Here is a 25,980-nt window from a genome sequence, read left to right as displayed (position 1 = left end):
GTGTGCACCATTCTAGTAGTAGTGGAAGCCAAGACCACAGCATTGAGATTGTTCTCTGCTCTATACAACTCTGTCTTACGGTATTTAAAATATTTATTTTTGTTAATTGTTTATCATGCCAGTGAAATGAAATTAGTTGCTTAGTCCTATCAGAAGCCTAGAGTACAGTAGTTGGTAATCTGTTTAGTCTCTGAAAGGCAACAATAAAATCTGTTAAGTATATCAGGTTTATCAAATCCCCTCAGGATTTCAGGGCTTACTAACCCTTATTTGGTTAAGTACTTATTTCAGACAGATGGAATTTTTGGCAGTTACTGAAATTCCTCTCCCACTTACATGGAAATCATGCCTGACTCTCAAATAACACCTGATTTTGCAAATGTAAATATTGTATATTGGAGACTGCGTGCCTGGCGACTGTGCTTTATTTGTAAAACTGTACAGTTAGAGAGGTATTATTTGGCATTTTGTTTGGCATAATTCTGGTTAACAATATATTTTATGTCAGCTGTCATTATTTTAATCTAAATTCCCTTTGTAAATAGGGATTCCATGTCAGTTATTCCACTGATAGCATTGCAAGCATCCTTTGATTGGAGTTACACATTACAGATATAGGGAACTGACTCATAGTAATTTTATTTTAATATTCATAATTTACTATACAAGTAAATTATTATTTTAAGTAGAATTTCAGGTATGGTCGTAAAACTGCTTTTTATTTTTACATCTTTATTTTAAAAAAACAACTATTGTTCAAATTATAATTTATTATGCTATTCATATAAATTTAATGTCTAAAAATAAATCTGTGCATTGATGCATCTTTAGAAGACAAGCAGTATTGACAAAGGTGGTAATTAACAAAATTATTTTTGTTACCATGCTTCATCCAGGGGGCTAGAGCTCTGAAGTGGCCTACAACCAGTGTTTTTAATCTATAGCATAGGCAAACTGTATTGAAAATTATAATCTGTCATAAGAACACACTCAACAAGTTTGTAAGTGATATGGTAAACTGCTCCTGTGGCTGGTTCCCATAGGCAGAGCTTTCCCAAGTAGTATTCTTTGAAGGTCAGTACATCCCAAAGGAGTTATAAAAGAATAAAAATGGCTCAGAAATATCCAGGGACAAAAAAACCTCAAAACCAAACCACAACAAACCCAAATCCCAACATAAGAATATTTGCTCAGCTTCTCTGGCTCTGTAGTTTAAACTGTGTTTTAGGCGGCTGTTTGGTCTCTGATAGGGGCAACCAAGAGAGCCAAGACAGGTCTCTCTTCACTGGTGGGATATGTCTGCTAGGGAATTGAGTCAGGAGACACACAGACCAAGCTGATATTAATTATTAAGCCTGTTATTAATTTAGCTGCTCTTAAAAACAGAATCAAGGTGGTGTTGTTAATGAAAGATAGCCACATCCATTGGTCCAGCTCCCGGTTTGCTCATGCCTATGTTCGTTTTAGCTCCCTGGTGGGAGCAGCAATAGGGAGACAGCCACATTTTGAGACAGCCAGCTCTGATTTGAAAGTGCTCAAATACAGCTCTAGCAATTTTTTTAGTTGCTTTGGGATTAAGTATCCCAAACAGTATGAATAATTCAGAGTAATGCGGTTTTTCAACAGGACATGTGGATTGAGGAGTCAAAAGGATGGTAGAGGCTTGATGTAGCAGCCACATACAGGCAATTAGTGGCCCCTGAGATGCAGAGAGTGTTGTGCCTGGCTGTTGCCTGGTGCTCTGATAGCCTGCTATGCAGTGGATTTATAGTTGATACTATTGTCATAATGAGCAATGTTGATTGTTCCAATACCTTTGAACTTCCCAGTTCTCAGTAAGTGCTTATGTGTGCAAATCTGAATTTGGTCTGTAGTCAATATAGTAATTGGAGTAATTTGGATTAGTGACTGCAAGGTACCTATTCTAGAGTAAACTTTATCCTATAATTATCATGGATGGATAGGTTCCTATATTGCATATGAATAACTAAATTTAGAATTTTAACTAGACCCAAGCCATCATCCTGCATTAAAGCACAGCATGCGATATATTTTTGTACATTATTATCTTGGTGACTTCTTTTACTGTTTATTTGTTACTGCCTGCTGTTTGTGTAATACAGTCTTCTCAAAATTAGGGTGAGGGGAGATTATGCAATGCAAAAAGATTTTACTCTGTAAGTGTATAATAAAACACATATATAGAAATAGCTTCTTAAAACTGGTTTGCTTGCTTATGTTCAGATAATGATTTACCTTAGCTTAAAGGATTGTAAAAATAAGAATGGTGTGATGTGTCATTTATACTGTGCTGGTCTGAATCATGCTTGTGTGCAATCACTGTATCAGCTCACAGCATGGCTGCCAAGCTGCCCACACATTCCCATGATGAATTTGCCAAGAAAAGTCTGATCTCCTTCTGGCCATCTGCATTTGTTTTGAGTCATGAGTCCATGGGTGTGTGTATTAGCTACTGTATTTATCTGGGCTTTACTTGTTGGAAGCTGGTTTTGACTTTTGTTTCAGTTTCACCTGTTGACTTGACTTTTTATGTTTGCTTTTGAAAATCCTATGGATTTAGAATTGAGCTATGAGTAGGCTTCAGGTCACTTGATGTTTCTAGGGAAAAAAATTGTGTGTTCAACACACTGCAGCAGATCTACCACAACTCTAGAAAAAAGTTTTGAAATGTAAATGCCAAATGTCACAATATAGTTTTTCAACTTAAAGTACTTGTTAAAAAGCTGTATTTAAAGAAAAATGCATAAAACCTGTGCCTTTTGGCATTTTATAGCTGAAACAAGGGCAGTTTCTTCTTTTCTTTTCTTTCTTCTTTTCAGAGCTGTGCCCATCAGCTATTGTATTTTTTTTTTATTTACCTTCAGCATGCCTCACAGTCTGACACGTCGTCGTGGTGGATGCCTGTGCATGGGGGCTTATCAAAAGGAGCACAAGTGCTGTATCTCAGTTGGATTCTGCTGTTTACACTTCACCAGTCTTCCTTCTCTAGCTTTTCTCGTTCCTCATCTTAACCAGGGTAGATGCCTGTCTGTGTCTGGTTTTTCAAACTCCAGTGAAGGCACTTAATTAGAAGGATTCATTGCTAGCTCAGGGATTTCAGCTGTAGGCCGAGACCTGTACAAGATCTGTGTGTTAGGTACTGTAGAAAGGCAAGAAAACCACCTTTTCTCTGCCAGAGAATCTAATGGACTATTAATCATTAGTCAGTATACTGATTTTTAAACCTTAATCTGAGATGCATAATCCAGAACTAACCAATATGCCTCATGAAATGCCTGATAAGAGAACTTGAGCATAGTTTTGGAGAAAAATAACTTTTTTGACAGCAGATCTGTCACACTGTGACTTTTCTACTTGCAGACTAATAATACTTTAAATAAAGTGTACATTAAAAATGGTTATCGTTGTCCTTTGGTTCTGAAAGCAAAGGTGTTGTCTGCCAGATGATTGCAGCAGAAAATTTGTATTTTCATAGTCAGTTTTCATTTCTTAACTTCATGCTATTCATCTTTGAACTGTCATAACTTTCTGCTGTTGATCATATTTTTTTCTTCTTATCAATTTGTATTTGTCATCTTTCTCCCTAGCCTTCATAAACAGCACTTGAAAGGATTTCTTCTTTTCTCCAAAATTTTAGTAATCCAAGAGTTTGGTTTTTTTTAAAAATTGAAACTAGATTCAGCTATTCAAGCCATTCTTTTGTATGTAGACATTACAGCAAGTATTCTTAAGAAGAAACATGAACCTCTGAGTTAATGCAAATTGACATTTTGCAGAAATACTTTTTTCTTCAGGTCCAAAAGAAACCACCTTAAGAGAAAACTGTGTGTGAATTTGTACCATTAAGAAAAATCAGTCTCTTTTCTTACCTGCTGGGGTACGTTCTGTGTCTGGTGTGCTCTAAAGCGCTGGTTGCAGAAGAGATGTTTGCCCAAATAGCTGCATTAGCTGCCTCTGCTTGTAATATTTTTTGGCAGTCATGACAGTTATGGGTAGAGAAAACAGAAGAAACATCTTTAGCTATGTATACTGCTCCAACACCACTTTCTTGCCATGAACCACATTTGTTTTCAGCAGAATGAGTTCATTATGGAGTGTTGTGCTCAGATTAGTTATTCTAAGTATTTCCTGGTGTATTCTGCCTTGACATGAGTGTTGGACATGGAGTATTAGAAGTATTTATCTGATTTTTCTGAAGTCATGTTTGGAGAATAAAAGTGAAAAATGGAGAGGAAATGCTTGTAAAAATTTATTTTTGCCTTTTCATAAGGTGACTTTTTAAAAAAGACAAATTATATAAAATATCTCAAAGGGATTTGCAGATCATTAAACTCTTAAATGTAGCTTTAAATGCTTGAAAACCCATATGTTCTATATTTTTATAGAGGTTTTATAAAAATTTCTTTGAATGTATGAAATTTTGAAGAGTTATGTTTTTAGTTGGTTTGTTTGTGTGGATTTGATCCTAAGTGTTTATGACATTAGGTGTCTGAAACTGTTTTTATGTAGCTCATACCTAGCAGGACTATGCATACATTTTTTTGCTTCCTCAGCCAAAGAAGTTTTCCTTAAAAGAAACTAATTTTGACTTGGATTCCTCCCTAACAGTACTAGTGTAGTATGAAAAGCCAAAATTGCTGAAGGCTAAAGCTTGACCAGCAAAAGAATTGCCTGCAAACAGTCATGCATACCAAAGATCATGGTTTCCTAAGGGCTGCATCTAGTTCTGCAGTTGGATTTCTCCTGGAGACTTGTACATGAAGTGGTGTGAGCAGCGTGGGATGATGTGTGACTGGCAACTGGAAGTGATGCCACTGATTCTTTATTTAGGATGAACTGGGGGAAAAAACTCTTCCCTAGTAATTGAAGAATGTTTTCGGTCTTTCAGCCAAAAGCATTCATCTTGTTTGCATGTCCTTTTTTTGTTCATTTGTTTTGAAGAATGGAATTTTTAAGAATGGAGTTGCGGGGTTCTGTAGTCCATTTGTTCAAAAAAATGATTCAGATGTGGAGCAGACAAGTATTGCAGGCAGCTGTGGAGTTTTCTCAGAGCTTTGTCTGGCAGAGCACTCCCTGGCCTCTGCTCAGGGATACCAGCTGCTGTGGTGAGAGCCTGCAAGGAGTGGCAAGGTGCCACCTCTCCTCTTTCCAGCTGTGGCAGCAGATGTTGAGCATAGCTGGGTCCCTCAGACTTTTTTACACAATATTGTTGGAATTTGTTCACTGTGCTTTTATGATTTAGATATACAGAATGAGTTTTTTAACAGAGATTATTTTCCTTTTTGATGGACTCTGAGACAGTGACGAACCTGCTTGTCCATCCTCAAAATACTCTGGAGCCTGTAATTTTCCTCTAGCAGTATGTTAGACCAGCAATTCAGAGATTATGGTACTTCCAGATACACATCCTTGCTATACCTTTTCAGCTTCCTCCTCATTTCTTCATTCCCCCTTCACTGGTACAGGAGGTCAAATATACATGTGAGTACTTGAGCTGGAGTATTGCTCAAGTTGGTGGTTGTCTCCTGAAGCCCTGAAGTCTTATGAGCCTTGATTTTTCCCTTCCAGAGACTGATGAAAGAGTCACTGAGACAGAGAACCTTGGATGTGGGCATAGTTTCCTCTTCTAACCCAGCCTCCTTCTACATGCTCTTAGGCTAATACTTCTGTGGCACACCTGCAGTGAGGCCAACAGGAGGAGATGAGCTATTCTTCCAAATGAGTTGGAGTTTTTAAAAATGAAAGTTTTGATTTACTAGAACAAAAGATGGCTAGGTCTTGGGAGAAATTGGAGAAGGATCCCTGCAATGAATACTGGCTGCCTTTTTAGTAAAGCTGAATCTCATTAGTGCATGGACAGGATGCACATATTGCTTTAGTACGCTCTCTTTTTCTAGAGAGGTTTATATAAACCTAGCAATTATATGAGCTTTGAGTATTCTATCTGAAGAAAAACTGTGTCAGGGCAATCTAGTTTATATTAAGAGAGGAAACTTGTCTCTGTTCACTGTGAATAGAGGCTGAGATGGCTCTTGAAGTATTTTGAATATGCTGTCTGTCTTTTCAAGCACCGCTTGAAAATTCAGTTGAAAGCCAGTGCAAAAAGCTGTCTGATACAAGATAATGCTGTGCTGTTTATTCTGTTTTGTGCTTTTTCAGTACTGCAGATGAAGAAGAATATTGATGTATGTGTAACTGCACTACACCAACATTGTAGATGAGGGGCTTTGGGAGATTAGAGGTTATGAGCAGAGGACAGACAGTTAAGAGTGGAGTTGATAAACCCACAGACATTAAATAATGAAAGAGTCCTGAATGATGTGCAGTAATAGAAATCACTGCTACAATTGCAAAACGTCACAACATTACAAATGGAGAGACAAATTCAAAATTAAATGTATTTGCAGTGAGTTAAATTTCTTGAAAACTCAGCTTTCTGTGTAAAACTGAGAATCTGAAAGAGTATTTATATGTAAAGAGCAATAAAGTAAATTAACCAAAGTTTTGACCTTTGAGAAAGGAAGGTATAAGGGGGCTGAAGAATAACTTAGTTTTGCCAAAAGCACACCAGGGCATTTAATGAAACATATGAAATACAGCTCTTGAAGAATTGCATACTCTTAACTGGGAAGGTTGATAATAACTATACTTTTCATCTTTTTGATGTATATGAAGCATAAAGCAGTGAATAAATCAAAACTAATTTGGCAGAGGCTAATATTTATGGTTGTGCTCTGTTGCTCTTATGCTGCTTTTAGAGTGTCAGACTGTTGTTCTTTAAAAATTTGTTTGTAATACAAGCTACAGAATAAAAATAGCTACGTAGTTTATAATAGTTTGGATGCTAGATGACAGAAGTCTGTCCCATCCAGGTGTGCACAAAATATGCATCTCTGGGAGAGAAAGGAGTGTGTAAACCAAGCTGGACCTAGAGCCCTCTCTGCTGGATGGCTGAGAAACAACACTTCAAACAGGAAAAAATAAGAATTTTTATGTAGAAAAGAAAATCCGAGGCTAGTGCAAGAAATATAGACATAAACCATAAATTGTACATAGTTAAAGTATTCCCTATTATAAGCAGATGGAATAGGATACACTTATTTCATAAAATGGCCTTCTCTTATTAAATTATCAGGTGATATATTTTAATAATAATTCTTTTCTTCTGAGTAAATGTGGGATCTGAGGGGGAAAGAAAAGAATTAACATTTCATCCTGGAAATTTGAAGAATTAATAATATCTGTGCCAAAGAGCAATATTCAAGTAAAGGATTTTCTAACCATATAAATCCTAGGGGTGTAGGTGGGTGCTGTGTTTTCGTAGTAACCAAAGAAATTAACACTTACTATAAAGCTGTAGTAATACATGGAAAACAGACTATTCCAAGATGAAGTACTCTTTAAAAAAGGCATTTGGCAAGATGTAACACATGTGTTTGTTTTAAAATAAGATATATTTTCCAGTAAGGGGGGAAACCCTATTATAGTAATTAAAGGCCATATTTTATTCCTAACGTAAAGCCAAACACAGACATTCAAAAATTTTTTTCATTCCATTTGACTAATGGAAACAGGGGAAAGGAGAATTGCAGAGAATAACTGGATTGTCACTTTACTACTAGCACTAGAAGATCCATTAAAACTATGCAGCTCCCTGAAGTCCAGTCACTTGGAACTGATTCTGAAGTGTGCATGAGCACACGTGGCTTTTTTAAGCCCAAAAAAGTCTAGTGGAGATAAAAGGGATCAACACTGAATAAACTTGTGATGAGTGTTGACTCTTCCTTCTTCCATGATTTTTCAAGATGGGATAGCAGCTGAAGACATTCATGACCTATCTGGTCACAGAAAGTTCATTAGGGGAAAAAATGCAGCCTTTGTGTACACATTTGGAAGCGAAATCTTGCATACATGGAGAACTACAGCAAAACAGTTACTGATCTTTATTAAACTTGGTTTCCCTTCATTTCCTGTCTAGGAAAGGAGAAACACATTTTGGAAATATTTGATGTTTTGTAAAGTGTTCATTATAAGATATTTCTTTTTCTTGAGTCTTCATTTCACTTAAGGTAACAACTTGATTAATGTAATTATAGAGCAGATAGTGTGCTGGGTTGCTTTAGGACTTTGTTCCTACTTTTTCCACGTCACAGTCACATAACCACTTCAAAATTTAGATTAAAAATGGTGTATGAAATGTATCCTAGTATGATACAGGAAGCTTTTGTAATATATTTTTGTTCCATAAGAATAAACCCTATGAGGTGACTGTTTCTGAGGAAAAAAACCAACAAAAATAGAAACAAAAAAGAACCTGTCTAGGTAACCAACTAACTGGCTGTAGTTACCACAGCAGAGTAAAGCTTCAGCAGCCAGAATGCTTGATGCTGGTGTGCTAAACCCACGGTCATGTTTCTGTTGAAAAGGCACCACCTTTCTTACAGTAGCTTGGGTAATTTCTGAAGATGTTTTGGACAGGCAGACCTCATTAAAAGCAGAAAATGAGTGGAGTGAATGTATGGCTGCTTTCTTCTTCAGTTGTAACTTAGCAGTTTTGCAGGTGCTACTCATGTGGTGTCAGGAGATGTTAACTTGTTCTGTGCTGAGATGGAGTTGTTGTATCTGTACAGGTCTTCTTATGGCTCAATAAAACCTTTTTCCCAAAATAATTGCACTGTTCTAAGTTCTGTTTAATTTTAAATAGATTTTATGATGCTGACTTTACCTGGGCTATGATTTGCTGCAGAAGTTTTCTTAAATTAATTATCTCTTGTGTACATCTATACATGGGTTATATTTTTCTTTTTGTTTTTTTTTTAGGGCATGGCTTTTACCTTGGAGGAGAGGCAACAATTGAATATTCATGGATTATTGCCACCTTGCTTTCTTGGTCAAGACGCTCAGGTTTATACAATTCTCAAGAATTTTGAAAGGCTGACATGTGACCTAGACAGGTATGGCTATGAAACTTCATTCTACTCAACAATTTATGAGTAACTTTCATAAAAAATTCTCTTTCACATTCAAAAAAAATCAACTCCTACTTTAAAATTCTAATCTTCCAGAGCTGTTCACATGAATTTTCTTTGATAACGAAATGATACTGGTCATTATCAGCAGGTGATAAAGGTCACTGGAAGCAAATGAACTCATGTGAAACTAAAAGTCAATAATGACTTTACATGCATATAGATACATATGCATTAAAAAATAGTACATTTGTAAAATGTTATATAACTAATATTTAACATAGTATTGCTGTGCTTAGGTATTTTTAAGGAAGAAATCTGGAAAGGGCTTTGTGGAGGGATAGAATGTAAGAGAATAGTGCAGAAGGTAGTCTCACACCTGAGGAGTTGCAGCTGTGCTAATCACCAAATATTAGGAACAGGCCTGCCTTTAATAGGCCACAGCTGTGTCCAATAAGAAGAGTGCTACAAAAGAGTGAGTTAAGAGGTTGAGGTGAGACTTGGAGTTTGTTGGCTGTGTTGAAGGAGGAGTCAGTGCTGTGAGGAGCTGCCCATGAAAAATCACCAAGAAGGTATGGGGCTTTCACAATAAGACGACAACAGGGCTTTAAATATTTATGAATGCTAAATTTTTTTCCTAAAAAATTGTATTTTATAGGCTCTAGAACAAAGGACTCTTTCTTCATTTCTTCCTCCTCTGCCTTACTCTTTTCTGTCATGGGATGTCTTCCTGTCAGTATGTAATATGTGGCCTCTAGGTACCCATCTGTTGGTGACAAGGCTTTTTTACAATTTCAAGTTGCCAAACTTTTGTTTTTTATGGAGTCAGGATAGGATGAGGACAGCCTTCCTTGCAAGTGAAGAGCTTGCAGTGGTGGTGTCTTTTGTAGGTTAACTATTCTCCAGTGCTCTCAGGAAGGCCATTATTAGTTATTATGACAGAGTAGTAGCTTCCCAGGCTGGATATTTATGAGTTCCTGCATATAGTGTAAAAAAAGTGTAAAATTTCATGAAGCCCCCTGATTCAACTATTGATGTTACCATAGGAGAAAACTTTCTCTGTCCTTCTGTCCCCATCTCCTCTTTAACTCTGTGTTGAGGTAGTCCCTTCATAATACAGCTTCTTGTTTCAGGACATTTAAAGCAGTTCCAACTGCTTGTTTCAGCTTGAATTGCCAGAATTTCTCTTCACCTATAGCTTGAAAACAATAGGAAAAAAGGTCTTACCCTATTGTTATATGTGTTTTTTAACTAGGAAAAATTTTGCTTCTACTTCAGGTCATAGCAGAAAAACACTCCTGCTTCTCAAAACATCACAGATGGAATGTCACAGATCTAGCTATTCAACATAGCAGTATTTTAGTATCTTAATTCTTTGGTTTTGTTAGCAAAAATTTCTGGCTATTCAAGTGGCTTTTTGCCAAAATGAAAAATTTCTTCAGGAAGGAAGAAAGAATTAATCTATCAGTTTTAAATGACAGAGTATTGAAACTTTGAATTATGTACCTTTTGAACTGCAGCAAAACACTGTATGCTGAAGTTTTGGTTGCACTGGGAATAATAAAACAAAAATAATTGTCTCCAAGTATTGTGTCAATACTTTGCAGCTATCTTTATTGTGTCAAAAAGTGAGGAAAGATAAACCTGTCTGTCTTGGGGGTGGGGAAGGAAATATTTTTCTAAAGTGTAACTAATCCATGTATGATAGAAAAAAATAATACAAAAGTATAAAGAAATATAATGTGGTTATAAATAAATGTAACCACAAACATTTGCTTCAGAGAATATTCTTCCAAAACTGCCCCTGTTAACTTTAAGATCTGTAAATACTTAATTAAACAAAAACTTAGTGTCATTATTTCCCACCTATGAGTTTTCTTTGGCATTTTTTCTTTTCCAAGTACATAGTTGGGTCAGGAAGAAATTTGTTTCCTGCTCCTGTGACCAGACATCTGTAAAACAGAAGCACTAACATTAAGTTATTCCATCCATGTGTCTTGAACATTAGACTGTAGCTTGCCATTTTGTACTATAAAGCCAGTTTTATTGTAATTCCTGCTTTAGTATAAAGGTTATATTGTACTGTGCAGCTTTGCAGTTTTATTCTTATTAATTCGGTTTTAGTGATGCAGTTCAACTGAGAAATATTCACAGAAATAACTTGAAACTATTACAAGTTAGGTTTTTTCTCACTAATGTGTCTACTAGTCAGAATAGTTCAAATAATGTTTTAGTAATTAACATCCAAAAAAAGTGAAAAGCTATGTTTATTTTGCAGTTTTTTCTGTGATGTGTGTCTGTGCTATTTTCTCAGCTGTAATTTTGTAATGGTTCAAATATTTGAATCTTCTCCTTCCCCTTACAGTGTGAATAAATATTGTGGCCCCATTTGTAATGCTGAAGAAACTGTGGTGAGATCTCCATCCATGGGAGTTACTCCAAACCTGACTGAACATGGTCCTGGGCACATTGCTCTAGTTGTCTCTGCTTTGAGGGGGGGTTCAGATGAAGCAATCTCTTTTCCAATCTCAGCTAGTGTATGCTTTCATCACTCAGGTCCATAGTAGTTAAGAAATAAGTTCTCAGGGATAATCTTGGATTGATGCAAATTGTGCAAATTAATTTAGGTTGTCCCTTAAGAATATTAAATTATATAAATCCACAAGTACCCCCCAAGCAAATTTTTTTTCTTTAAGAAATCATATTTATACTCTGTCTGAACACCCAGCAGATCTCAACTGACTATTCATGTCATGCTTTGTTTTGATAAAAAAATATTGTCCTCATGTGTTACTGGGGCTTTATATAGCTGTGATGTTTTCTCTAATTTTTTAGCAAAATAACATTGTGTTACATGGAGAGGTCTACCTTTGAGACCACTGATGAAAAGACTTGATAACATTTGCATGAAGAAGATACTTCCTTTTAAGATTGTAAACATTGACATCTTGGGCTCCTTTGTAGGTAAAATTTGTCTGTGAATTGAGAGTGCAAAAATCTGCATGTGCAAAATGTGACTTGCAGGAGTGTTTGTAAGTCAAATGTCTGACAATTTCATTGGAGTATGTCAATAAAGAGCCTGCTTGCAGAACATGTGCATTACATGTGGTGAGCTTAGTCCTCAAGGCAATATGTGAACTCTGGTCCTCCTATGTTTATAATCCTATCAAAGAATTTTAAAAAAGAGTGAATGTGATCCTGACACAATTGTTCCTTGAATCTCTTCACTGATGAAGAATGTCAGAAGCTTTGGCTGTTTTAACTGGAACTTGAAATCTCAGGGGCTCCCTGTAAAGGCAGGTGCTCAAGGACAATCCTGCATAAGAGCAGTTATTGTCTTCTACTGAGTGTAAATGTCCTAATTTCAGGAAAACTCCCATGTTTCTTGCAGTGTGCATCTGGCATAGTCTTTGCTCCCATAGAAACAGTTATTGAGAAGAGGTGAAGGGAGGCTGTTGTCTTCCTTCTGGAGCTTGGCAGTAGGTGTGTACTTGTGTGTTTTATGTCCAAGAACCAAAGATTAAGTACAAGCATTTAGATATTGCAGGAGTGGAAGCTGTTAAATACCTTAGACAGAAGGGAATCATCTGATGAAACATTAATGCTGTGTATGGCAGCATTTTACATTGGTAAGATGGGCCTGGTTTTGCTTGGAAAGAGGGTGTGTGTAAATTCATAAAGCTAAGTTGCTAGCTAGTGCCCTGGCATGACATGTTTTGGCACTGCTGAAATGCCTTTGTGAACTTGTAGCATGAAATTGTTGTACTCTGAAATACCAAGAGTTCATATACAAAATGAATGTGGAACAGCAGCAAGTCAATTGCCTGGTATGCCTGGCAAAAAGGACACCAGTAAGAGGAAAAAATTCTATTCCTCCAGCTTAATTTGGAAAAGCTGTGATGGATTCTGCAAGTAATTTTTTTTTTCTTCCCTGTATGTTCTTAATTGTCTTTCTTCTTGCTCTGTATTGATACCAAAATTGTTGCTCCTGGCACGGTGGCATCTTCTGCCTGAGCTTTTCTTTCTTCAAAGAGTCAGGCTGTAAAACGTTATACTGGATGTGTTAACATTAGAGAGGGGCCATCAAATGGCTTTTCCAGAGAAGATGGTCTTATTTTGTTTTTTTTCTTAAAGTTCTCTGTTTTTAATGAATTTTTATATAAATACTGATGAAGCAGAGTAATAGAGCTAAGTGTCTTACACAGGTTAAAAATAATAGCCTTTCCTCCCACCTTCTTTGTTTACTCTCATATTTTTCAAGATAAGAGAAAAAAAAAGTGGGATTTGTTCTATTTTCACCTCTCCATTTGGCCTTGTAAAGTGCATGCCAGTGATAGTTGGGCCAGTTATCCTAAGAATCATCAGTAACTTTCTGATATTTATATCAGTTTTCTTTGGGATTTTGGATGATATGTGGGTTATATCCTTTGGTTGCTAGTGTATTTCATTCCCTTCATAGTAGCAGACTAGTATGAAATATTCTTAGGTGAAATACAGGCCAGGGGAGAAGGGTGACATGCTGAAATTTGAATGCTTGGCAGTTTCCTCTGTCTGACTTGCCAGACCTTGGTTTTTGTCCTCTGAAACTTTTCTCCGAAATCTTTATTCAAGACTCCTTGTCTGAGGACAGACAATACTTTTCTCCCTTTTTATAGCACAAATGATTGTTTTCACTGTTTTATTAGTTGTTTTCATTATGTTTTTGATTAAATATGAGTTTCAGTAAAAGATTCCATTAAATGCTGAATTTTAAATGTATTTTTTAAACACAATGGTGAAAGGCACTTCATGGTTTTAGTTGTGTAGATACTTGGATGTTGCCAGAAGATGCATACTTGTTGTCTAATGCATTATAAACAACCTACATTGAGTATGAAGCATTTTTGGTTTTCCCATTAGAAAGAATTTTTGAGAAATTTGATGCCCTTAACTAAGCAAATTGCAATGCTGAGAAGGAAGACATATACCTGCCATTTAAAAAGCCTGATAAAAATTGCACTTCCCTAGAAGTGTTTTTCACTTTATAATAGTATTTCTTATACTTATGTGCATATGATCAAGTATGTAATATTTGAAAATATAAGTAGTATGCAGTTACTCCTTTTGCAAGTTCTTTAGTATATCATGAATATAAAAGTGGCATGATAAATATAAATAAGAAAATAAATCCCCAGTTTAACGCTATACTACAGTAAAAACAAAGTGGAGAGTTTTAAAAAATGGTTAAAACTGCAGCTTTTTCGTTTGAAGCCCCAAGGGAGCCTTTTGCCAAGCTTTTAGTTTCTTTTGTAAAATTTCTTTACCCCGTTTAAAATCTAGGCTTGATCTGAGTAATAAGAAATGATGATGAAAAGGTATTTTATACTATTAAGCCACACCTCATTTTAAAAGAAATTGATTAAAAAAAAACTTCAGCAACTGCTTAGGAATGGTGCTGTGGCTCACATGTTGTTGAAATGTCCAGTATAGAGTGGGGGCCAAAAATATGCATGATATTCTCTAACATCACTTTAAATGTTCTCTAGTAACAAAAGGAAAGTCTTCATGTGTATTTACAACTACATGTGCAAGAACTTGTATTTCAGGATAAATGCTGGGATAGTCCATCCTCAGGAGAAAGGTTTTAATAAAGAAAATGCTCTGAGAATTCAAGGACATTGCAATATGTGCTATATCATAATGAAATACTGGGAAAATGAAAGGCTCTAGGGAAACGTAATAATATGAAAGAAAATTAGTGTATATGTATGTATATTTGTAGCTGAGAATTGCAAGAGCAGAATATAATTTAACCTTGGAGAACATTCAAAACTAATGTGTATGATGGAAGGTGGTTCCAGCTGCCTCATGGTGATGGTATTTAGAGAAACTGCAACTTTTTGGTTTCTAGATCTTTATCTGTTTAGGGTCTAAAATACCCTTCATGACACAGGGGCAGGGATATTCTTTTGTCTCATTTCTGTCACCTCATTACAGTCACCAACTGCCAAACTGGCTTCACTTGCCTTGCCTCTAGTGCTGGCTGAAGGTTTACAGAACAGATCCCAATAGGGGTGCTTCCCTGATAGACAGGGATAGGCAAGCTAAACTTGAATGGAATATGTTCAGATTTACTAAGCTGTTCTTTGGTTACCTGACTACATTTGTGTCTTCCTAAAGAATGAGTTGGATTTTATTGGGGCATGTGATGCCTAACTATGCAGAAGGAAAGTTCATATTAATAATAGTTAAGTACAAAAATCTCTAGGCTTTTGGAAGGAATGTGTTTTATATGTATCCTCAACACTTGTGTGATAAAATGGTGGGCATATTAAACTGTTTGAGTGCAAGTAATTGGTAATCCATTGCAAATTTAAAAAACTACATAAATTGTATACGTAAGTTAAAGATTTTATATAAGCCTACTGGTATATAAGACTACTTATTTTTTACAGGAATACTTAACATTGCTAAAACTAGTGAATAGACAGGTAAGGTGTAAGATCACTAAATTTCTAAATTTTAAGTGTTCACAAAGTGACAGTCATACCTATGTGAACTGGTATAACTTGAAGTCTCTCATAGACTGATGTAATTTGTCACATTCAGCCCTGGAGTTTGGCTTCCTGATTGGTATCTTGAAACAGTAATGTAATTATTCAATCTAAGTGTGATGGTACCAAAAAGTAGTTCAAGATTTCTTTCAGTCTTGTTTATATGGTTCTTTTTTTTCTCATTGGTTTTCTTTTTAAATAAATATAGACCTTCCGCAAAATTACTTTTAGTTAGTAGATATAACATTGCAGGTTTCAAGTCAAACATAGACTTAAGGGATGAGAGGCCATGTGTGTCTGCTTTGTTTTCAAAAGCTTTGTTTTTCAGTATTTATTTGAAGTATTAGTCTGGATCTAAGATAAATTTCTATCTAGGAAAGAGCATGCAAAGCTTAATGTTTTTAGTTCTGTTTTCTTTGGGCAAGTGTGTAAGCTTGTTTAAGTTATATTTAATGCTGGTCTCATTTCAAGTGGAACAACTGATATACACAGATAAGGTTCTGACAGACTAAATCCTCAATTGCAGCACAGTGTTTTATACCTGAGAGGGATTATCTTCCTGAGTATGTAGAGTTTGACAATTTTGTGATGGCTTCAGGTTCTTTGTGTCAACCAGTTTGTTATACTTTGTGTCTGAACCATTTGTGCTGTTAAGACTAGGAGGAATTTGAAAATTTTCAATAAGACATAGGCTATTATAGAACAAACATAATTTTAACTATCCAAACACCAAATTTATTTCTAAATCTACTTTATATGTTCCCTTGATGTCTGTCTAATTTTATGTAATTCTCCACAGATACATGCTGCTAATGAGTCTTCAGGATCGAAATGAAAAGCTTTTCTATAAAGTGCTGGCTTCTGACATTGAAAAGTTCATGCCTATTGTTTATACTCCCACTGTGGGACTGGCTTGCCAACAATATGGTTTAGCATTCCGGAGGCCAAGGTATGTGAGTTTATACTTCAAATAAAAGTAATTGAATCTTATTTTCCTCTTGGCAAATTTCTGTAGGGGCTTTTTACCAGCTGCATGTAAACCAAAACTGCAGTAATTGAGATCATCCAAGCTACACTTTTTGTCCACATTAAGCAATAATTTGTGCATTTCTTATCTGCATTAAGAAGGCAAAGGGTTGGTTGATTTGCATTAAAACATGAGTAGATTTTTAATCTTATTGACTGATTATAACTATTAAACTGTATAGTTTAATAGTTATAATCAGTATAGTATATGTACTGTATATATACTATATATATATTGGATAGTGTTACTATTATATTGGCTTAGAATCCTAGCTGCATATTAGAAGAAGACAGGAGAAGAATGGAACTTTAGTTTTAGTTTTGTCTTAGAAACTTAAAAACAAAGACTTTTTTCTGTATAAATTACACACACACACACACATATATATACGTTCAAACAATATGTGTACAAACTAAGGATGTCTATGTGTATCTACTGATATCTTAAAAATTATCACAAATCATCAAAGTGCCTGTTTCACTGCTTAATGATTTCTTGCTTCATATGTTGGTTACTGGAGTGTTTTTATTCTATGTACAATATCTGTATTTATAAAATGATGAGGAAGTGGTATGAAAGAAGGATGGACACTTCTGTTTCACTCTGCCTCTTGAACATCAACTCACCAAGTGTGAGTTGCTGTTTGAGAACATTGTGTGTGTCACTGCCTTCATGTGCAAACTTGGAGCCTTCTGCAGAATTTTCTGGCAAAGAAAGAGATAAATGAGCTGTAGCTGTTAACAGAAATAGGTTTTTTACAGTGAAGGCATTGATCAAAAGTAAGAAGCTTGGAAGATGTAAGGGAACAAATGACTGCTTACAAATTCCTCAGCAGGAAATATTTCAGAGAGATTTATGGCTTCAAGGTTTTGTCCTTAATGTGAGAATCATTTTGGCCTTGTGACTGATATAATGAGTCAGGACCATCTGGTCAACTGCAGAAAACAAGAATTCCCACTTCTGTGCATATTAAAAAGTTCAAAAATACCTCAAGAATCCTTATTTAAACCTATGTAATGATCCATGGCTTTTAGGTGCCTCCCTTAGTACGAGAAGTCATCTCCTTTTTCTGCCCCTGTATTTACCACCGTGGTGATTTTATTGGCCTTCCAGGAAGTGCTAAATGTGTCTGGAAATTAAGTCTTTGCTTACACTGGTCTCATTACTCCTCATTTTGATATTCTTTGCATGTAAAATATTTCACAAGGAGCACCTCTGCCCATGCACATACTTTTCCCTTTCTCCCAGATGTGTGAAGCATCTGTGGAGAAAAACACCGAGTTTAATTAGAGTCATGGAATTGTTAAGTTTTTAAAAGACCTCCAAGGTCATTGACTCCAATTTTTGACTGAAAACCACCATGTCAACTAAACCATAGCACATTTCTTGAACACCTCCAGGGATAGTGACTCCACCCCCTCCCTGGACAGCCTGTTCCAATGCTTAACCACCTCTTCAGTTAAGAATTATTCTTGATATCCAACCTGAAACTCCCTGGCAGAGCTTGAGACTTTCCTCTTATCCTGTCATTCATTGCCTGCCAGAAGATCCAACCCCTGCCTGGCTACAACCTCCTTTCAGGCAGTTGATAAGGCAGGGTGATAAGGTTACCCTGAGCCTCCTCAGGGCTTAACAACCCCAATTCCCTCAGCCACTCCTCCCACGACTTGTGCTCCAGAGCCTTCATCACCTTTTTGCCCTTCTCTGGATGTGTTCCAGCACCTCAATGTCTCCTTTGCAGCAGGGTTGGAACGAAATGATCTTTAAGGTCCCTTACAATCCAAACCATTCTGTGGTTCTATGATCTTTAACAGACTCTTTCCTGCTTAAGAAAATACCCACAATGCAGTCTTCCACTGCACCATTAGAGATAAGTTTTTTTCCCTGAGAAAAAGATTTTCTAAATTATTCCAACCAACTATGCAAAGCAATCAATATAATTTAGTTTAAAATTGCATTCTAGACCATCCTAGTTAGCATTAAGCCTTATATACCAGCATACCTCATAAACAGCATCCTTCATGAGATGGATGGAGAAGAAAATATAAACATCAAATTTAATATTCTGCAGGAGAAAAGGAGTAAAAGATGTAAGATTTAGTTCAGGCTATATCATCTTACAATTTTGATGGATTTTTTTTTCAAGAAGTTGCGATCGAGGAACAAGGTATAATCTGATCATACTTTAAAAAAATGTATTTTCTGTAAGAACTGTCTGTATCTGCTTTATGCTGACTCATATGTAAGTGCTGTCTTTACAGAGAAGTGATTGTTTTTCTTTCACAATGATTTTTTATTTCAGAATATTTTTTAATATTGCCTCTTCCCACTGTTTGCTATTTCATAGTTTAATACAGATCCCATTAGAAACAGACTTGGAGGTAAATGAGTTAAAAATTACTCATTTGCTGCAGATCGTATTTCTCACTGCAGTTTGTAAAGCAGCATCATATTTAGTTTATGTCTGTAAGAATGTTTTCCAATATTCAATTATACTTCTTTACCTTGTGAAATGAGTTTGAAGTGCCTGGCTTGCAAGTTATCTCTTGAGGCAAGGAACAGCAAAATTAATTTAGAGTTGAAAAAGCAGGTTTCTCATGGAATCATTAAATGAGATCATCTTCTGTGACTCCCTTATGTGTTTTTAGAAGACTTTATGGGCTCACATGATGTGCTTACAGTCACAGAAGGACTCTGGCTCAGGAAAAGGTTTTCATCCTGAAGCAATAGTTTGCAATTTTAGAATAAACATTCATGGCTGACCGGCTGACTAGCTGACCATCTGATTAAGCATCATTTCTCAAGTGAAGCAGCTGCAAAGTAACTTGACTCACTGGTTTGAAGCTCATCTGTATAATTGACATTTTTTTATAATAGTCAACTATTGGGACTCAACTCAAGATTGCATTACTTACTCTGAATATTCAGCTTTAAATCCACCAGTTTAATGAAGAGTATTATTATAGAAGCAAACAGTACAGATCTGATAGCAGATCTGTAACGTGCACCTACCTACACCACATTGTTACGTAAACATAATTTAGAAGACCAGTCTGTATGGTCTTCTTCCTAACTGTTGAGGGGGATGAGGGAATAAAGGATCCTTCAGAGAGGTGGTCAGAGAAGGAATTTGGACCTGTACAGATAGAAGGTTACTTATACTGGGAATATAATGATGTTCTGCTTCTATTGTAATGCTCATGTTATCATTAAAAACATTATCTCAGAATCTCTATTAGATCACTTCTTGGTTCAGAGCTTCTCTCCATCATTTAAATTCCTAAAGAAAAAATTCTTCAGTTGCACAAGGCATGTACATAGATATGACAGCTTTTGATTACTTACCAAGAAAGAATCTATTTTTGTAAATAGATTTCTGAAATACAACAGTTCTTTCATCCAACAAGAATAAATATGGGAAAGCTCAATGGAAATTTCCTCTAAGAATCCAAAATCAACTTTTTACATTGTATAGAGAACACCCAGGAGTTTTAGATTCTTGTGTAAACTCAGCATTCAGAGAAGGGAGGTATAATTGCCAAGTACTGCTATGCTGAAGACTTTGGACGTTGTTAAAATGTTAGGTGACTGTTTATATATTGCCATTCCTAGAAGGAAAAGCCATTTCAATCAGAATATGATCAGAGCAAGCCTGGGTTGCTGATGCAGTTACACAGGCATGGCAGAGTTCTCTGAAATAATTTCCCAATGCAGGCACAGACTATCAGGCTGACTAGGAACCATTTTTAAAGCAGCTCTATTGGGTCTGGTGCAGTCTCTTAAAAGGCAAATTATGTCAGCTTTGAAATTATTTACCAGATTTCCTCCTCACTGAAGTGTGTAGTCACTCAGCACATACAAATTTGAGAATTAACCCTTTCTTTTCCTTATGTTTCTCAAAAAGAATGTATTTATTTACATTTATTTTATGTATTTACATTTACAATGATTCGGATGCACGATATTGAATGCAAATGTTGCAAATGTGAGTTCTTTTTTGTTGACAAATATTTACATGCTGAGATTGCCAGCTGCAAGATAGCATCACTTTTTAATAAAGAAAAGAAATAGAGAATGGGGAAATATTTATTTCCTGTGACAGAACATGGAAAATGTTAGACCTTGGCATCAGAAGTTGCAGTCTGCTTGCCAGCACAAGGTTGATCCCTTGATACATTTAATAATCTTTTTGTGGTTTTTAATGAGGCTTTTATTGGAATTATTTTTCTTAATTTCAGTGGATGTCTGTGGCATCCAAATCTCTTCAAAAACCAGATTTTGCTTACTGGAGGCCAGAAACTTGTCAAGTACTCCATGGTCACATGAGCCAAGAAAGTTCAGTTCCTGGAAGTTTTCTGAGACTCTCTCTCCTTCAGATCTGTGGTGTTGTCTTGATTGAGACTATTAGGATGTCTGGATTTATTTCAGACATTTCTGGTTACTTCTTCAACAGTATAACAGCTCCCTTAGGTTTTCTTTCAGCACATCTAGATGTTTTTTCTTCCCCTAGATAAGCATATATTTGTATACATATGTCTATTTAGGGATTTTATTAGTATCTTCATTTAGTTAGATGTGATTATTTTGTAACATAAAATTATATTAAAAATGTAACAAAGCACTAGTTTCACAGTTATTTTTCCTAATATTTTCTGAAAACTATATAGAATTTTAATCTGTAAGTGGAAAAAAGGAAATGTGCAGGCTTTTTAACTGATCTCTTGTAAGGTCTTGACTGTTAGGACAGCATATGAAATAAAAATATTTTGCAATTAAGGCATAAAGAACAGCAAAATGTTTCTTGAAAATAAACTGTTCGAATTCTGTTCTACAGAAGGATCTGGTTTGAGTGGCAAATTATTTTGTAGCATTTCAACAAAGATTTAGTATACCTGTAGCATTTCTTCTAATTTTAGACAACCTTTCTCTTAGTGGCTTCTAAAGCCTCATCATGATGCCAGTTGCAATTTGTCACCCAGGAATTTTGGAATACATTTTGGTCATTTTTCACTTTCATCTTTTGTGAAGATGACAACTGTTGACATATTCCAGGCAACTTTTTTCTCTTTCCTTTTTTTTTTTTCTCCCTGTGTATAGCCTTGCCATTGAGGTCATTGAATGCAGTAATTTTACTTTCTGGCATGATTCTGATCTGCTTTTACTTTCATCAAGCTAAAACTTTGCTTAGCATTCTGTTGCTTCTGTGTCTTGAAGGTAAGACTAATAGAATCTTCCCAGCAAAATATTTGCTCTGCTCTGAAAAGCTGGAAAAGGAGAATTATCAGAGTGTTGAGCTCCTCTTTTCTCCTGGACAGTCTTGTAGACTGGATTGTTCCCAACATGTATTTAACTTGGTCTGTCAGCAGACAGTAGTGGTGCTGCAGAGAAAGGTGTGATGACCTTGCACAGATGTCAGTGGGCCTCATTTTGGTCATAGAGTGCTTTGTAAATATTAAGCCAGTTTCTCATGTAAGAAGTTATTGAAGGAAAAAAAGTTCTGTCTTGATTTTTGAAAACATAATGATATTCTTCCGTTTATATGCATGTAGTCATCTGGTCTCTCTAGAACTGTTAAATTCGTGGTTTTTCATAATATTTTGGCAATATGTTTCGCCATTTAAGTACAGTGTGAATTTTTATTTTTTTATTAAACTTTCACCTCAGGATAAAATCATGAATGATTAGCCTGTGCCAAACTGAGAGTAGGTAGTGATGACCTAGCAGTATGAAATAGAACATCCTCCATGGTTTTTGTAGGTACTTGGTGCTTGCATGTAGGTACAACCTACAGTACTTGGAGGGGGTGGTATTTACAGAAGTAGCACTTGGAGTTGTTCTTCCATGTAGTCTTGTCTGAGTTGGAGCTTTATCTATTATTAGCCTCTTCCTGTTCTCATAAACTTCATACATGATTTCTTCTGCAGGTAATATTTCAGGGACTTTTGATCACAGTCATAAAAGCTTTATCCTAAAGCACATCATAAGCATGGAATTTCTGGCTTTCAGACCTAAGTTTGTAGGTGCATTGCTCTGTTTTTTCTGGATGGAATACATCTTGGCTGTGAGCAGGAGGAAATGAGACTATCCCTTCTCAAAACATAACTCTCAAAATGTTTGGCAGCAGTCAGTGTTTGGTCATTCTTAACACAGCCTTCTATGGAAGACTGCTAGCAAGACTCAGTGCTCTTCTACAGACATCCTTGGTGGTTTCTGAGCAAGAGGGCCAAAATTAAAATACTGGCCATGCCTTTCTGTTCCCTTGTTCACTTCCTTCACAGAGTCCTGGATGTTTCCAGGGGATCCCTGTCCTCATTTGGCTTGTACTGTTATTTTTTAAATAATTTCTACTATTTGTTGTGTGAGGTTAGAACTGAGTGTTCTCCCTTCTCCACAAATTTGGGGGACTCAAATTTATCTTTTCAAAGGCATCTGCACTTTGAGCTAATGGGAACTTATTTCTGTGGATTTTGGCATGTGATTATCTTTCTCATTTCATTATATCCTACTAAGACAGTCCTCTGAAACAAAGAAGTTTCATACAGATGCTTTTCACTAAATGGGAAAGACAGTTTGTGTGACAGTAAGTAATGCAGTATTTATTAGAACCTTCTTGTTTCCTTTACTAAAACAGTCATCTTGTGGATCTACGTGCAGAAGACTGGACAAAAAGTACATGATCCCAAGTGAAATGTCTTTACTCTCACTAACATTTTCTTTCAAGTGCCAATACCACATAAAAGGTAGGCTATATTCTTTGCAACAAATAAACTATGTATCTGCATTTTAAAATAAGGTATTATTTTGGCATGTTACAGTGTCATATCAGCAACTATGACTTGTATCAAAGTATAACCATGTTACTCTTCAATGTCTTCCTATTTTCCTGGAGTTTTTGGGAGATTTTTGACTCTATGCCTGCCTTCTGGTTACAAGCTCCCCAATTTCCCAAAGCAGTATATTCCTTAATGAAATGTACTTTTAAGAGCAGAGATTTTATTTCAATTTCACACCCTTACTTGGCCAAAGATTCCACTGGCAATACTAAAGTATCAGGTCATACAGTACAGGAGAGGTCTATTTATTAGCTCTGTCTAACTCTATACAAGCCATATTTATCTACTAAAATTTTCCCCTCATGAAACAGCCTCTGTAAAACAGACAGATTTTTAGTTTCCTAATTGTCAACATCATTTGACTTTGAAAACAAATCTTAAGAGTCATTTCCTTTCAATAAGAGAACTTTAGGTTTCCTTAGTTCAATACCTTTTCAAGGACAGCCTATCAAATTCCATGCAGTGTCTGCATATGATGTCCTTCCTTTTGTACAGAATGATAGGTATAGTTGCCTCCCTTCTGCCTTGAGTGGCTCTGGGACAGCCCTGAAGTTGTAGGTTGCTCTTTACAGTAGTTTGCATGTTGTATCCATCTCCATGGACTGGGATTCTGACCATTCTAGTACTCATTTAGGACAACCCAGACAGTAGCAGCTTGTGTCACATGAATAAACAGACAACTGTGACAGAAAACAAGCACATTGCAATTCATTGCTTGGGAAGTACTAAGAAAAATGTGTGGGTATCTTTCTCCCTTCCTAGAGCTATGCTATGGAAGGGAAAGAGCTTCCTTCCAGATACCAGTGGGATGAAAAATAAATGGTGTTGCTGCATGTGTTTACAATTAGGTATCACCAGCAGCAGGGATTTTTGCATTGGTAACATGAGCTTGTAGCAGAGAACTGTTATATTTGACTGATAAACATCTAGTGCAGGGTTTTGTTTTAATATTGAGATCTTCTCTGAGATAGTGGAATCCTACTCTGTCCTTCTATGCAAAGAGTTTTCCATGTCCCCAGTAATTCCTGATGTTATCATCTGATACTGCAAAACAAGGTACCAGTAGTATTCAGATGAGATGCCAGTGATTTAGAGGCATTACACTGCTTTATTAGCTCATTCTGTATATATTCCAGCCCACGCCCAGAGGATGTTTTCCTTTAGGGGTGTGCTTACACTGGAGTTTCTCCAGCTCCCATTTTCTGTACATTTATTGCACGTCCTTTGGCACCACCCAAATCCCCTGCTTCCCCATTCAGCAGCTTCTCTGTTCAAAATGCTGTCATTACTCAGCAGTCCAACACTGTCTCATTGTTGCATTTCCAATACAAGATATTTAGTAGCTTTTAAAAGAACCCTACAGTAATTCCTGTAACTGTATTTGGTAAAGTCCGAAAGAGGAAGGAAAACCCTCGTAAAATCACTGCAACTTTGCAGTAGCTTGGCTATTCTAACATCACAGTTTTCTGTCTCTATCTACAAGCTTTCTAAATAGATAGTCAAGTCTTAAAATGAAAAATCAAAACTGAAGACAAAGTATAAATATTTTCAGCCTTTAAGAGCATAACAAATGGGATGATTGTGTGTTGTAATACATCTTGTGTTTCTCTGTATTTATAGCTAGATGTTTTGGTCCAGGAACTTTTTACATACTCCATTTGGGAGAGCCATATGCATAGGAGGCTTCTGAAAAAGACAAGAAAAAAAAAAGTTTTGGAATAGAAGTGGACCCTTTTATTTCTTGCAAGGCACTTTCATCCCTTTTTAGCAAAGATTTACAGCTGCATAAAATTGTTTTCTTATGGGCACAGCTGAATTAAAAATGTCAGCAGTGTTAATTATAATATACTTAAAAATACTAGGTCAGAATAACATTACTGAATCTATTGTAGAGTAGCAGTAACATCATGTAATTTGCAGCTGCGTGGAGAAAAAGGTTTGTGAGGCATCTGACCTCCTGACCACTGCTCTTTGAGTTAAGTGGTGGCACTGAATGTCAGTTCTGCTTTTTGGCTAATGACTGTTAGGTAATTAAGCCACATGCATGAAATTCACTGTCTTTTAGAAAATGGTGGGTAAGAGCCTGCTGGGAGCATAGATCAAATAGATAAATGTGCATAAACCAAACAAAGCAATTTGTTATTGTAAGAAAAGCAAGGACTTCCAGCTGAAGGCAGACAGTGATATAGAAGGCTTAAATCAACTGGCAGAAATAAGGGAAACATTTACTGAGAAACACAAAAAAAGAAGAACAAGCTTCAGTTTGTACTGAATTAGAACCCATGCCTTTGGCACAAAGATGGTCAAAAGCCAGTTCACATTTTTGCTTCTTAATTTCCAAAGTGACTACTTTTAACATGAATTTTTGTTTAGTCTTAAAGAAGAGGGGAGTTTAGGGGCTCTCACATCTTCATTTTAGTACTCTAGTATACTGAAATTAACTATTGTTTTTATCATTCTGGTGGAATTTTCCACCTAAAGGAAGAGCTTCCTGTTCCTGTGATGAAGCTGTAATGCAGCTTACAGAGACACAGCAGCACATTTCCATTCCAAAAGTTCACAATATTATGACAACTTTATTGTATCAGAGGGTATTT

General features: G+C 36.1%; 1 protein-coding gene across 2 annotated transcripts in view; it reads left to right on the top strand.

Annotated features, from left to right (window-relative positions):
• Positions 1 to 25,980, top strand: part of ME1 (malic enzyme 1) — a 154,318-nt gene that overhangs the window by 29,939 nt on the left and 98,399 nt on the right. For both annotated transcript variants that reach the window (XM_054630403.2, XM_077174877.1), the window contains exons 2-3: positions 8,842 to 8,975; positions 16,323 to 16,472. In XM_054630403.2, coding sequence (XP_054486378.1) covers positions 8,842 to 8,975; positions 16,323 to 16,472 — 284 coding nt within the window. The remainder of the gene's footprint in view (positions 1 to 8,841; positions 8,976 to 16,322; positions 16,473 to 25,980) is intronic.

This window comes from Agelaius phoeniceus, chromosome 3 (genome assembly GCF_051311805.1).
Source record: "Agelaius phoeniceus isolate bAgePho1 chromosome 3, bAgePho1.hap1, whole genome shotgun sequence".
Taxonomy (NCBI): Eukaryota; Metazoa; Chordata; class Aves; order Passeriformes; family Icteridae; genus Agelaius; species Agelaius phoeniceus.
This window is presented reverse-complemented; position numbering and strand designations above follow the sequence as displayed.